This window comes from Vicugna pacos, chromosome 12 (genome assembly GCF_048564905.1).
Source record: "Vicugna pacos chromosome 12, VicPac4, whole genome shotgun sequence".
Classification (NCBI taxonomy): Eukaryota; Metazoa; Chordata; class Mammalia; order Artiodactyla; family Camelidae; genus Vicugna; species Vicugna pacos.
Genome location: NC_132998.1, coordinates 28,897,464 through 28,911,296, shown reverse-complemented (window position 1 = coordinate 28,911,296; position 13,833 = coordinate 28,897,464). Strand labels below are relative to the sequence as shown.

Sequence of the window (13,833 nt, the reverse complement as noted above, 5' to 3'; positions counted from 1 at the left end):
AAATACACAGTTCTGTACAGATGCATTATTCTTATTTCCTAATCCAATTTCTTCTCAAAATCATTCCATCATTGTCAAGAATTACTTAGACCAACTTTGATTTAGGGTAGAAAAAAAGAAGGCAAGCCCTCTGCCCTCCAGGGCTTACAATCTTCTTGAGGATACTGGAAAAAATAGTGAAATAGTCAGGAAAACTTGGCAGTTTCAAAGTGATATCTGATAAGGAAATTTTAACTCAGGGTTGGCTTTTAGGGAGCCTCTCTTGCAGGAAGGGGTGCACAGGAAGGGAAGACATTACAAATTTGGGGGATCATATTCACTGAAGGCAGGTTGTTTTGCTTGGTATTTCTTAACATCTGACCTGAGAACACAGTCTAACCTGGAACCTGCTGCGGTGTTGTTAACATCAAATTTCACATCCTTTAAGGCAAATCTTTCCAAGATTTCAAAGGTTCTATTTGACTCCTTGGAAATAAACACTTCCTTATATTTTCAGTGAACTCTTCATGATAAAAACGTTCAAAGTTGTGCTTGTGGTCTTTACAGACAAAGAGAGATGTTTTAACGTCTTAGATTTGCAGTTTCCATTACACTTGGTTATTGTAAATGCCCAAGAAAGTACCTCCCCTTCTGTATCTGTATTACCTTCTTTTTACGTTAGTGCCATATTTCATAGCCCATTCTAAAATCTAATGAAAGGAAACTATGCAAGCAATTTAATCTTCTTAATGCTATTCATACATGAAATCCTACTTAGGATTCCATGTTATTTCATGACCTCAGAATGATGAGGGTAAAAAAAAATTGCATTTGCTACATTTATCCTTTCGTCTTTTTAGATTGTTAGGTAAGTATGAAGTTCCCTAATTGAATCTCGTGGCATATGTGTGTGTTTCTAAGCATTGCAGTGGTTTGGAGAGTGGGGTGTGTTTCCAGGATAAGATGCCCTAATACAATGACAACCATGGGTACAGTTGCAACTCTGCCATTTTGTCCCTCAAACACTCAGGTAAAATAAGTGGCAAGGCCAGACAACTGGATCTCTGAGATTCCTTTCAGTTTCAATTTACTGTGGTACTAAACTCATTGCCTAATTAAAGTCAGGGTGTTCTGGACGGCCAAAATATCCTCCTGTCTCTGGTGACACCTGTATCTCCCCGTTTTGGGGGGTTTGTTGTTTTTTCTAATGGGGTAGGGAAGGAAAATGAACATCAGATAATTTAACCTGGTAAGATCACAGGGTAAGGCTGCCCTGTGATTCAGGTTAGGGCCAGAATAGAGCTGGAGCAACAGCTCAGGCTAGGTCAGCCTCAAATTTCAAGATCTTAGACAGACTTAGAGATGATCCCACTTGAACCTCTCTCACTAGTCTTAGGTATCTCCAAGGACCTCAGAAGTGCTTCTAAAAGTCAGGAGTATGAACTGACAGCTCTACATTACCTTATAATAACCATTAGCTACCCAAATGGCTGATTGCTACCGCAGTTGTGAGATTTTGGAACTACCTAGGTGATAAAGGTTATTGAAGATCCAAAAGAAAAATAATTTAGCCCTTCTTTCTGAAGTTTTTTAAAAATAATAATCCATACTGTCGCAAATGCAGACATGTAGTCCATATATTATATATTCAAAACTAAAGTCTAAAACAAGCTAATCTTTCAATAATAACCAAAATCAAAGACTAAAGAGAATATTATGGAGAAATGATCTGTCTCTAACCCAAATACACAGAAAGGCTTGATTCTTGAACATGTTAGTAAATTTTAATCAGTGGATGCAGTTCAGATTGAGATCAGTCGAAGAATACCACTATTAACCATATTTCAGGCTTTAGCCAAATATACACTATATTCTCTCAGGACTCATTTTTTATTATTTATTCTCATTAGCTTATTATGTGTCAGGCACTGTTTTTACGTGCTTTACATGTATTATTACTCTCAAAGTGATTACTGTTAACCCATTATATAGAAGAAAGCTAGGCTTACCAATATGTCATTTTCTCAAGGTCACATAGTTAGGAACTGAAAAATCTGGGCTCTGAGAACATATCTGTCCTTAGATATTCTAAAACTCCAAGCCTGTAGCAAATATTCAAGATATTCTGGGACTGCTCAATATCCATTCATCCTATCCTAATTTCAGTAACAACCCCAGATTATTTTGGGGGATCCCACCTCGTCCCAACTCTCAGTTCATGTTACTGTGGTGGATATGACTTCCTCTAGGCTCCAGAGGTGTGATACAACGCAGGATTAGCCAATCAGAGCATCACACTCTCTTGGCTCCAGTGATTGAGTCACATACAAGTTTATGGTCCAAGTCTGGCTAATCAGAGACAGAAAGGCTCAGTGCCAGGGCTTCGAGCCATGTCTGCAGAACTTGAACCTGGAGCTGCTATAGCCATTTTCCTTCCATAATGGAGGAACCAAGGAGTTGAGGCAACATCAGGACAGCAGAACCACGCAGAGAAACAATGAGAAACCAGGGCCTGGTAACATCATTTGAACCACTATATAAAGTCTGACCTGAAAGTTAAATTAACTAATATATCCCCTTTTTGTTGAAACCAGTTTGAGTCATTTGCAACTCAAAGAGTAATGATTGATACAATATTCTTTTCTAGGGCTCCAAAATGATTTGGCTTGTAGGCAGAGCTTTGTTTGACCAGCACAGGTGGGATTTCATGCCCCACCGGAAGCAATGAATGTGAATGATTTTTGGTGGGTCAACTCCCTCCCATTCAGTTGACCACAGATCCATCTGCTCCCTATCATATTACAAGGACTATGCCTGCCTAGTCTCTGAAAGCATTTGAGAATGCACCACCTGCATTATGCATTCCCACATTAATTGGACCCTTAAAATAGTAATTCATAGTCTTTTTGGGGTCACTGAACCTTTTGAGTCTGATCAAAGACAGAGGCCAGCTTCCCATCTCCCAAAACACACATATGCATGTAAACATCCTATTTTTCATATAATTTGAAGGGTGCCATAGATCCCTCCCAAAGTCTGTCCAGGTAAAGAATCTCTGCCCTATTCTGATATTTTCTTCCCTTTTTAATCCATACATATTCACGAGACACTATTTTCAAAATAAATGTAATCATTTCATTTAGAGGCAAGATGATGTCAGGTGATACTTCTCAAACTTTCATGCATGCAACTCATCTGGTCTTTATTGAAATGCAAATTCTAATTCACTAGACCTGGACTGCATTTCCAGCAAGTTCCTAGGTGATGCCAAGCCTACTGGTCCATAGAGTACTCTTTCAGTAGTAAGGATGAAGGCAAAAGAGCATGGATTTTGGAGTCAAAAGGACCTGGGTTCAGTCCTGGAACGATCTCTCACTGATGATGTGACATTAGATTAAGTCACTTAATTGCTATACAGCAGCTTTCATTTGTTTATCTGTGAAATAGGAATTACAGCACTTACCTTGCAGGGCTAAACCTTGAAGATTACATGTGATAAGACACAAAAAGGACTTGACGATTAAGAAAAGTTCTCTTCCCTTTAGATCAGAGTTTCTCAACCTTGGCATTATTGACATTTGGGGTTGGAAAATTCTTTATTATGGGGGGACAGTCTGTGCAATGTAGGATGTTTAGCCATATCTCTCACCTCCATCTGTTAGATGCCAGAAGAATACCCCCAACTGTGGCACCAAAAACATCTTCAAATGTGGCCAAAAGTCCCTTGGGGCCAAAAATCAGCCCTGGTTGAGAACCTCTGCTCTGGATCTACATGTTAGCTGCCAGATATTTTATCTTCTCAGAGCTCTTTGACTTCCTAAATCATATTCCATAACTCACTATTTGCGCTTATTCTCAGTTTCAAAAACCTTCAAATGAAGAAGTGCATGTTACAAGCATATGGTAACCATTTTAAATGCTTCAGGAATATTTTCAGTCATTTAAAATCTTCTTTCACAAGAAGACATACAGAACACTTGAGCCTATGACAACAGACAGCTATCTCCATATGTACTCACCTATATTTTCCATCAGTAAAGTGGCTGGTGAAAGTGTTTCTATCACAACCGACCAGTTCTGGAGAGCCAGCTCACCCAACTCATGGAGATCTCTATAAAATCTGACAGGGAGCCCTTTGCTAATAATCTTGGCCTTAAGCTTCCCCATCTTTAATTTTAACTCGTCGTTTGTCAGAAAACCTGAGGATATTATCTCCTTCTTTTCCTCATCCAAAGTCTTCAGCAGCATGATTTCTGTCTTACAGTAAAAATACTGAAATTGAGACTCATTCAGAAATGCTGCTTGGATGATCTCTAATTCCATCAGACTGCAGTCAGCATTCTCCAGGACCCAGGGATAACTGTTTTTTGCAGCAACATAGAGATTCTGTTCCACTATGGATAAAGTTGACAAGTCAGTTGCCTCGGAGAACAGGACTGGTGAGTAGTCAGGGACAAAGTCCCCATATGTCTGACCCAGCAAGTAGATAAAAAAGGGAAAGCAGCTGTTCATGTAGTCGAGACAGAGCTTCAGATGTTGCAAGTGGAGATGAAAATGATGTCTAAACAGGCTGGAGGGTAAGGGTGCCTGGGCCTTCAACGCTGACCACCTCAGGTCCACAGCTTTGAAGTACGTGCCCCGGGAATTGCAGAGTTCATTCAGCTGAGGGAAGATGTAGTTTGCCAAAAAGTTTCTCTCTTCTTGAAAATCATTCAGAGTCAAGCAGAGGTAAGGCTAAATGGGTTTCTGGGGCTGTAAAAGGAATTGGGCATTGCTGTCTACATTCTCATTTGCCTTCTGGCTCATTTCACTTTGCTTAGAGATGACATCACCCTTAAACCAAAACAATTTTCATCCTGGTGCAGCCACTGACCTTTACTGCTTCTGGGACTTCCTCCTAATTATGTCTGCTATAAACAGACTGGAATCCTTGTCCAAAATTTCTTCCCTATAGATATTTGACGGTGAGTGATGCCAACCAAGGGACAGATCAGAGTTGAAAAACAATCTAGTTTAAGTAAGGACTGAAAAAGAAAAAAACACATTCTTTTTAGGATTACAGGCCACATCTCCCGTTTCCCCAAAGCTTTTGCTGAAGAGCTGAGAACCACATATGGTGAACAGGCACTGGACACAAGGCCCTCCCTCTTTTCCTCAGCCCCCCATTCCACCTTCCCAGTGTTCCTTCAGCCACCTGCTACTTCTGCCTCCCTGTGAATTTGGAAACTAGGCAAGGGGACTTGCTGAGAGTGTGAAAAGGAAGACTAATGCAGGAAAGGAGCCTAATACATCTAGGAGCAGAATAAGCCAAGGCCCATGACCGTGACTGGGAGCAAAACTGAAAATAGGTACGAAGTTGAAGTCAGGACAAGAGGAACAAACAAAATATAATAAGACCCAAGGCCAGTAATGCACCTGCCATCTGAGAGGCAAGGAAGTTTGGATCTAAGAACTTGATGGAGTTCTGTGATTATTTTTATCTTAAGTTGTGCAGGCTCATACAACATGTGCTGGGAATTCAGTTCCACTGAGCTAGTGGAAAAACACATGCCCTCCAATAATGAGGTAGATATGTTTGCATCTTGTTCAGAAGCAAAAAATCAAATGGAAACTACCTAGTTTTATGAACTTTATCTTAGATGCAACTCATTTCTGTATCAGATGTTGCTTTTTTTTATTATGTTTGTTGCTTTCACCTATGGAGAAACATACCACGTTGTCACGTATAGGGCAATTTTTCATCAAGAGCACCTGACAAGAATATAATGATGCAGTACCTTTTTAAAAAGTGTTAACCCTTTTGCATTTCACTGTCACAATAATCCTATGATAGATAATATGACCACCCTACTTTACTGCTGAAGAAACAAAAGTTCAGACGGGATAAGCAACGCATCCAAAGTCACTTGGCTAGTAAGTGAAGAGGCAGGATCTGAACACAGGTCAGCCTGACTCTAGAACACATACATTCTACTACCACCATATTATAGAGATAAGACCCTAGGTCTTGAAGATACCGCAAGTCAACAGGTGGGAAACACAAAGCAAAACATGATATTACAATAAATAGGTGACAGTTTGAAAAAATTACTTCAAACCATAATCTCACACTGCTGTACCAAAAATAAAATCTAAAAGATGACAGAATAGGCATCATGGGCACTTTATTAATGGACTTTTCACCTATCATGTAGAAGGCGAGAATTAGATTATCAGCCCTTGAAAACATCCACTTTCTCCTATTCCCAAGTGATCAGAGGTAATTTCTATCTTGGTCTCTTCCATGTCCCCAACACTTAGTATAAGGACTGGCTCAAAGTAGGTGATAGGTGAATATTTGCTGAATGAAAGAATTTAATATAATTTTTAAATGAAAATAAAACATAATTAAATATTTATCAAACTTGGAAAGGACTTCTAAAACTTATAAGCTGTAGAAGAAATCACAAAAGAGAAGATGGACAGATAATAATTACATTTTTAAAAGACTTAACGGCAAACAACAGACTGTAAAAAATATTTGCCACAAATAAATTTATCTTTATTCTAAGAAAAATACTGACATCCTACTAGACACATAAGCAAAAGATACAAATAGATAAAAAGAAAAATAACAAGCACAGTAATACACATAAAAGCTTATTTATCTTTTCTAGAATTCAAGGAAACTTAAAAGTAAGAAATAATATAGTTTTTTTTTAAGTATAGTTTTCTAAATATTGGCACAACTTATATTTCACCTATAGCTATGGAATTGTAAATTGGTAATTTTAGAAAGCTATATCTGGAGAGTAAATGGTGATATACTTCAAAATATATTAAAGTGCTTTTAAATTTTGACTCAGTGATTCTACTTTCTGGGAATCATTCCAAGGAACTATTCAAAAGAGTGAAAAACTAGAACCATTAAGATCTTCACTGCATTGTTTATGATAAAAAAATAATAAAAGAAAGAAAGCAAACTAAATGGTCTCCATGAAAGACATAATTAAGAGGATAAAAGCATAGCCACTGATGGCAGGTGGTATACATATTAAAAAACAGTTATGACTTCTGCTTCCAGCCATGATAAAATAACAGGGAACAGACCTACCTACCCTCTTCAAAAAACCAGAAAACTGGACAAAATACATGAATTACCTATTTTCAGATATTATACATCAGGCAGCACAGAAGTGTGATCCCTGAGAGAAGTAAACTAGAGGAGTTATATTATCATCAGAAAAAGGAGACTTTAGAACAAGTGTCACTAGGAATAGAAAGTGACATTACATAATGACAAAGTAGTCAATTCACCAAGAAGACATAATAGTTCTAAGTGTATACGTACCTAACAACAGAGCTGCAAAATACACAAAGCAACACTGGTAGAAATGAAAGGAGAAACAGATAAATCTTTAATATGGTTAGAGATTTCAACATTCCTCTCTTAGTGATTGATTAAGTAGACAGATAATCAGCAAAGATATAGAAGATCTGAAACAACTGATTTTTGAACATTCCACCCAATAATAGCAGAAAACAGATTCTTCTCATCTGCACACAGAATACCAAGATAGACTGTGTTCTAGGCCACGGGTCAACAAGCTACAACCTAAAGGCTAAGACCCAGCTATTGCCTGTTTCTATAAAGAACATTTCCTGGGAACACAGCCACTTCTATTCATATTAAATATTTCATATTACAACAGCAGAGTTGAGTTGTGACAGAGATCATGTGGCCCACAAAGCCGGAAAGATTTTCTATCTGGCCCTTTAAGTAACAAGTTTGCCAACCTCAATTCTAGGCCTTAAACCAAAACTCAACAAATCAGAAAGAACTGAAATCATATAAAGTATGTTCTCTAACCACATACAGTTAAATTTGAAACTGATAGCAGAAAGATACCTGAAAAATTTACAAATTTTAGAAATTAAATATTACATTTCCAAATAACTCATGGGACGAAGAGGAAGGCAAAAAAAAAAATTGAAAGGTGACAGAAAGCAGATCATTAGTTGCCTGGTAGAGGGTGAGAAGGAAAAAACTGGGAAGGTGTCGGGAGCCCAGCCACCGACTAGTTAAAGAATCCAAAATAGTTGTAGTGTAAGGTGCCAAAGGACCATAGTCATGGCAGGCAGTTTTAAGCTCCTCAAGAAGTCTATAAGACAAAGGCTCCCAGGACACTTCATCATCTCCAAATTCTCCTGAAAACACCACAGGATAGCATTCTCTAAAGGTTAAATCTCCTTAACTAGTCGGTGGCTGACTCCCTATGATTGGGTTCAAATAACTAAGGCATGTCTGACTGGAGGGCAATATTTGCTATGGAGGACAGAGTTTGAGGATCTAGTCAAGCAGCAGGTAGCTATAAATAAGAAGAGTAGAAGACACTATGATATCACAATGGATATGTTACTAGGGGAAGGATATCATGACACAGCTCAGAGCCAGATGACCTTACCTAAGGATGCATTGCTACAAACTACTATATGTGCAGTTAATGCCTGGAAGAAATTACCTATTACCCCAGGAAAAGCTGCTACATTAATAGAAATTAAGCAGAAGTCTGAGGAACCATATGAAGACTTTGTTTCTAGATTGATTCAGGCAGTTCGCAGAGTAATTGCCAATGAAGAAGCTGCAGAATTACTAGTAAAGCAATTGGCTTTTGAAAATGCAAATGCAACTTGTCAGGCTTTGATTAGACCTATAAGGAAGACAGGTACAGTCACAGATTATGTGAAACAATGTGCTGATGTAGGTCCTGCCTTTGTGCAAGGAGCTACAATAGCTGCAGCCTTGAAAGGAGAGACTTTACCCCAATGCATGCAAGCCTTGATGTTAGATAAGAAGCCTAATAATTCAGCTCAGAGTCAAGTTAAATCTCAAGCCTGTTTCACTTGTGGACAACAAGGACATTTTAGTAGGCAATGTCCAAATAAGACTCAGAATCCCAGGATGAATTCTAATACTAATTCAGTTGTTCCAACTTCTCGTACTCCTGCAAATCCGAGTCGTCCTGGGACTCTCTGTCCTAGGTGTCAAAAAGGGTATCACTGGGCGATTGTAAATCTAAATATCATAAAAATGGACAACCTCTAGGAAATGTCTCTTTTGTTCCTGCTTCTGAAAATCAGCAAATGGGATCGGGAAACGGCCAAAGGGCCCTGTCCCAGGGCCCCAAAATAATTGGGACATCAGCTCAATGCCCAGTGCCCTGTCAACCAGGCAGCAATCCGTTTCTCAACGTACCACAGTCTCAGAGTTGTTCAGGGCAACCCCAGGTAGTGCAGGATTGGACCTCAGTTCCTCCACCAGCACAATACTAACACCTGATGTTCCTGTGAGTAAATTACCCACTGGAGTTTATGGTCCATTGCCTGAAGGGACAGTAGGAATTATTTTGGGAAGGAGTTCAACAGCTCTACAGGGATTGATGGTCATTCCAGGAGTCATAGACTCTGATTATACTGGGGAAATTCAAGTTCTTCTAGCTCCCCCTACAGAAACAGTTCACATAGGAAAAGGTCAAAGAATTGCTCAACTATTGCTCTTTCCATATGTTCTAACTGGTAAAACCCTTTCTACTCAGGAAAGAGGCAATCAAGGTTTTGGCTCAAGTGATATGGCTTTTTGGGTTCAGAAAATTTCACAAGAAAGGCCCACTAAAGAGTTAAAAATACAAGGAAAGAAAATTGTTGGGCTCCTAGATACAGGAGCAGATGTTTATACAACATATTTTCCTAGCCTTTTCATATTTGGGAATGCCTAAACAAATAAAGACAGATAATACCCCTGCCTACACATCTAAGGCTTTTCAGAATTTTTGTGAACAATCAATTGAGATAACTCACTATCTTCGGACCAGCCTCCTCCCTAAATAGGAATTCCTTGTATTTTTAACTCTTAAGCTTGCCACACCTTTTCGGCCCACCGCCGTGCAGTGGGCCTCCTGTAGGCCTCGCCGTGCGTACAGCCTCAGGGTCTGGTGGCCGGGCTCCCGACAGGAAGGATCACAAGGGAACTCTTTAGGGCAAGAGGAAAGTTTTATATCATAATCATAGTGATAGTGAGGGGTAGCTATTCATCAAAACCTACCACCTGAACACTTAAAATGGGTGCATTTTATTATATGTAAAGTAGACCAAAATTAAGTTGATTTTTTTAAATCTGAGAACTTCACAGCAAGAGGAAAAGGTTTATAAGTAAGAGTTAAGGAAAAAGGAAAAAAGTAAGTATAAATCATAATAACAACAGTGGTAATAAAACATAGCTAAATATGGGAAACAGCACATACAGAGGTGAAAGGTCCAGACTATAGACACTATGTGAGATAATAAATGTTTATTGTTTTAAACTACATGATTTTGGGGTAATTTGTTACGCAGCAATAGCTAGTGCACAGGGTATGGCACCAGACTCAAGTTCTCCATCTGTTTTATACCCTTCAATAAGATTTTATAGTTTTCTTCATGTTGGAGCTATATCTTCCCTGACAAGTTTATTCCTAAGCATTTTATGGTTTTTGTCTTTAATATGAAAGAAATTAAAATTTTTTTCATTTCTATGTTTTTTGCAAGACTAGAGCAAGTCCATTGACGTTTATATATTTCTTATAGTCAAAAAAAAATTTCCCCCTGACTAGAGTCTCTGGGATATGTAATAAATTCACCAGTAAGAAGGAATCTCAAAATAAAAGACCTCAACTTTTCTAAAATTAATGCCAATTACTTCCTTTTCCGTCTTAGTGTTAAATCCTCCTAAACAGCGTGGGGCAATACTGATAATAGCAGGCATCTCTGTCTCGTTCCTGCTTCCTACTGAAATGAGTTTTAGTGGGTTTTTGCTTAAATTAATAGTTCAATAGTTGCTAAAAAATGCAAATTTTATTATGGAAACCAGAAATAGACTCACAGACAGAGAAAACAAACTACAGTTACCAAAGGGGTAAAGGGGAGAGAGATAAATTAGGAATTTGGGATTAACAGATACACATTACAATATACAAATTAGATAAACAACAAGGACCTACTGTATAGCACAGGGAACTATATTCAATTTCTTATAATAACATATAATGCAGAAGAATCTGAAAAAAATGTATATGTATGTATAACTGAGTCACTTTGCTGTACACCTGAAACTAACATTGTAAATCAACACTTCAATAAAAAATTAAAAATTTTAAAAGTTGCAATTAGTTTTTTGATTGAAGTAAAATTTACATATGACAAAATTCACTCTTTTTGAAGTATATAGTTTAAGAGTTTTACCCACCACAAAATCAAAATCAAGAGATTTCTGTCACCCCAAAAAGTTCCCTCTCATTCTTACAGTCTTTCTTTTACATCCCTGCTTCAGTTTAGAGACACAGGCACTTAAGATGCAACTGCACTATTACTATTGGTTCAAGCTCTGCACAGAGACTGCATCAATATTGCTCACCCCTGTATTGCCGGCACCTTGCGTAATACCTGGCACATACCAGGTCCTGAACACATGCTGAATGAATGAATGAATGAATGAACCAATCAACCAACCAACAAATTCACCTTGGTGCTCAGCCCCTTTCCTCAGTGCTCTCTGATGCCAACTGCTTTCCTGCCTTGATCTCCCTAGTCTGCATTCTCCCTGATTCCTCACTGCTGGACTATATCTGTCGACCAGGTGAGCTCTCTATCCTAACAGCATCCCTTTGCCTGTTTGATTTTTATCTCTAAGTTCAAAAACAAAGGCAGGTCTCATGGGGCTACCTCTGCTCAAGAAAAAGCTTAACAACAACAAAAACAAAAACAGCAAAGGGAGCTGTTTCCAGTAGTGTTCCTGGACATAGAGTATCAAAAGGGAAAAATTAAAATTAGGAAGCAAGGGGGTCGATCCAAAGGTCGGGAGGTTAATAACAGTCTGGAGTGTAAGTTCTGGAGGAGCTTAACCAAGACAGGAACTGTGTATCAATAACGGGTCAAAAGTCAGAAGAGGTGGAGACTACAGGGGAGAAAGAGTGAGGCTAGGAACTGAGTAAGCTGCCCACTCCTTTTACAGGGTGCACAGCCAGGGATCCTGTCTTAAAAGGGCAGAGTTGAGCCCGAGAACAGCCAGCCATCTTTTTCTACCAGTCTATTGTCTTGTGTTCTGCCTGCCTCATACATTCCCACCATCATCTGCAGAAACATCTAGCTACAAGCAATGGATCTATTTTGGAGGGCTTGTCTGATTCTCAGTTCCCTCCAGGTGCAGCACAAACTACCCACCACTGACCAGTTAAGATGGAATCTGCAGTTTCAGAACTGGTTGCTTACTTGTTCGGAACTAGAGAAAAAGGTGAAGAAATTTTGTGAAATGCAGAAAAGTGAAGGAACTCATCTTTTTCTAAAAACAAAAAATAAGAATTAAAACATACAAAAATGCAATTACTTGACATTCCTTAATGAATTTCACACCGTAGAAAACTCAAAAAAATAAAGATGCAAGAACAGAAGCATAGCAAAAGCTTTGTAAGCTACTCTTTGGTTACTAATAAATACAGGTAATTTGGGCAGATGTAAATAAGGCATCACCACAATGTGTAAACGCCAACCACAGAATTAATACTGGCAAACCTAAATAGGGAAGCTATAAATATATGTGATAGACTGTCACTGAAAAGCTTGTCTTCAGGAATTCCGATGATTATCTGAAAACAAATTCGAAGTTCAATTAACCTGTAGGAAGCAGTAAGGAAGGCAGCGTTTCTGTTGGAAATGAGGTGAGGGTCGGGGTTGGGGCCGGGGGGTGGGGGTGGTGGGGATGAGGTAAACACTAGGTTAAAGAGACATTGAAAATATGTCCAAAGGCGCAAGCTTAGTATGGGGGACTTCCCTTACAGGAAAGACACCTGGTGTTGCACGTGTCTTTCTGTATTTCTATGAAGTTACAAAGCTGCACTCCCTCTCTCATTTGCAGCCCCACGGGTTTTGCTTTCAAATATCTGCAGGTGTACCCTCTTACACCCGTCAAATTGAGAGGTTTTTTTTTCCCCCCTGTGCTACACTGCTCTCCACCTGACGTACAGCAGGAACTCTGGGGCCACTCGGTCACAGCACAGCCTTTGAACTTCATGAGGGAGTCGCGGGTATTAAAGTTGCTCGTAATTTCCCTCAAGGAGAAGAGGGGAAAAGCCCCACTACCTTCCTCTGTAAACCGAATCAGGCCTGCAGATTCCGGCCGCGAAAAGCGCAGAGGCTGTAAGTGCTCCTGCTGGCCAGGTGACACAAGAGAAGCCAGATTCGGAAAGGCGCGTTCACGAACCAGAGGCGGGGCCCAGACTCAGAGGCCTACTCCCAGAACACAGAGCGGCCTCGGCCAAGGGGTGGCAGCTTTCTAGGCCCCCTTCTGAAGACTATGTACACTGGAGACACTGGAATAGCTACAAACCTCTACAGCAATGGGGACGAGACGAACATTCTAAACCACGCAGCGCAGAGTTCCCGCAGAGACACGCTGGGAAAGTGCGGAAAGGCCAAACTACGCAGCTGACCAAGGACTACAATTCCCAGCACTCACTGCAGCGTTCCCCTTAAGTTGCATGCCGGGAACTGTAGTTCCCCACTACCTCCATCGAAAAGCGCTCTAGGGGATTTTGGACCTCTCATGTGTCTCTTTTCTGAGAAGCACTGCCAAATAGAAAGTTGACTGCGAGAAGTCGCGGTGGAATCATCTAAAGTGACCTCACGCGTGGACAGAGGTAAGGCAAAGAACGCGTTGCCATGGCTACCGCTTGCCCTTGTGACGCAATAAATGCGTTCTAAGATCCGGAAGTGGTTCCACGCGACCTCTCCACAAGGAGGGATAAGTTCTGCGCTGACGTTCATTGGAAGGTTTCCCTTAGAGGC

General features: G+C 39.8%; 1 protein-coding gene across 1 annotated transcript; it reads right to left on the bottom strand.

The window, feature by feature from the left end:
• Positions 1–1,905: 1,905 nt before the first annotated feature.
• LOC140700183 (putative tetratricopeptide repeat protein 41) lies at positions 1,906–13,747 on the bottom strand. The gene is given in 2 exon segments (XM_072973138.1): positions 1,906–5,003; positions 13,376–13,747. A coding segment is annotated over 1 exon segment (807 nt). The 5' UTR covers positions 4,786–5,003; positions 13,376–13,747; the 3' UTR covers positions 1,906–3,978.
• Positions 13,748–13,833: the final 86 nt, after the last annotated feature.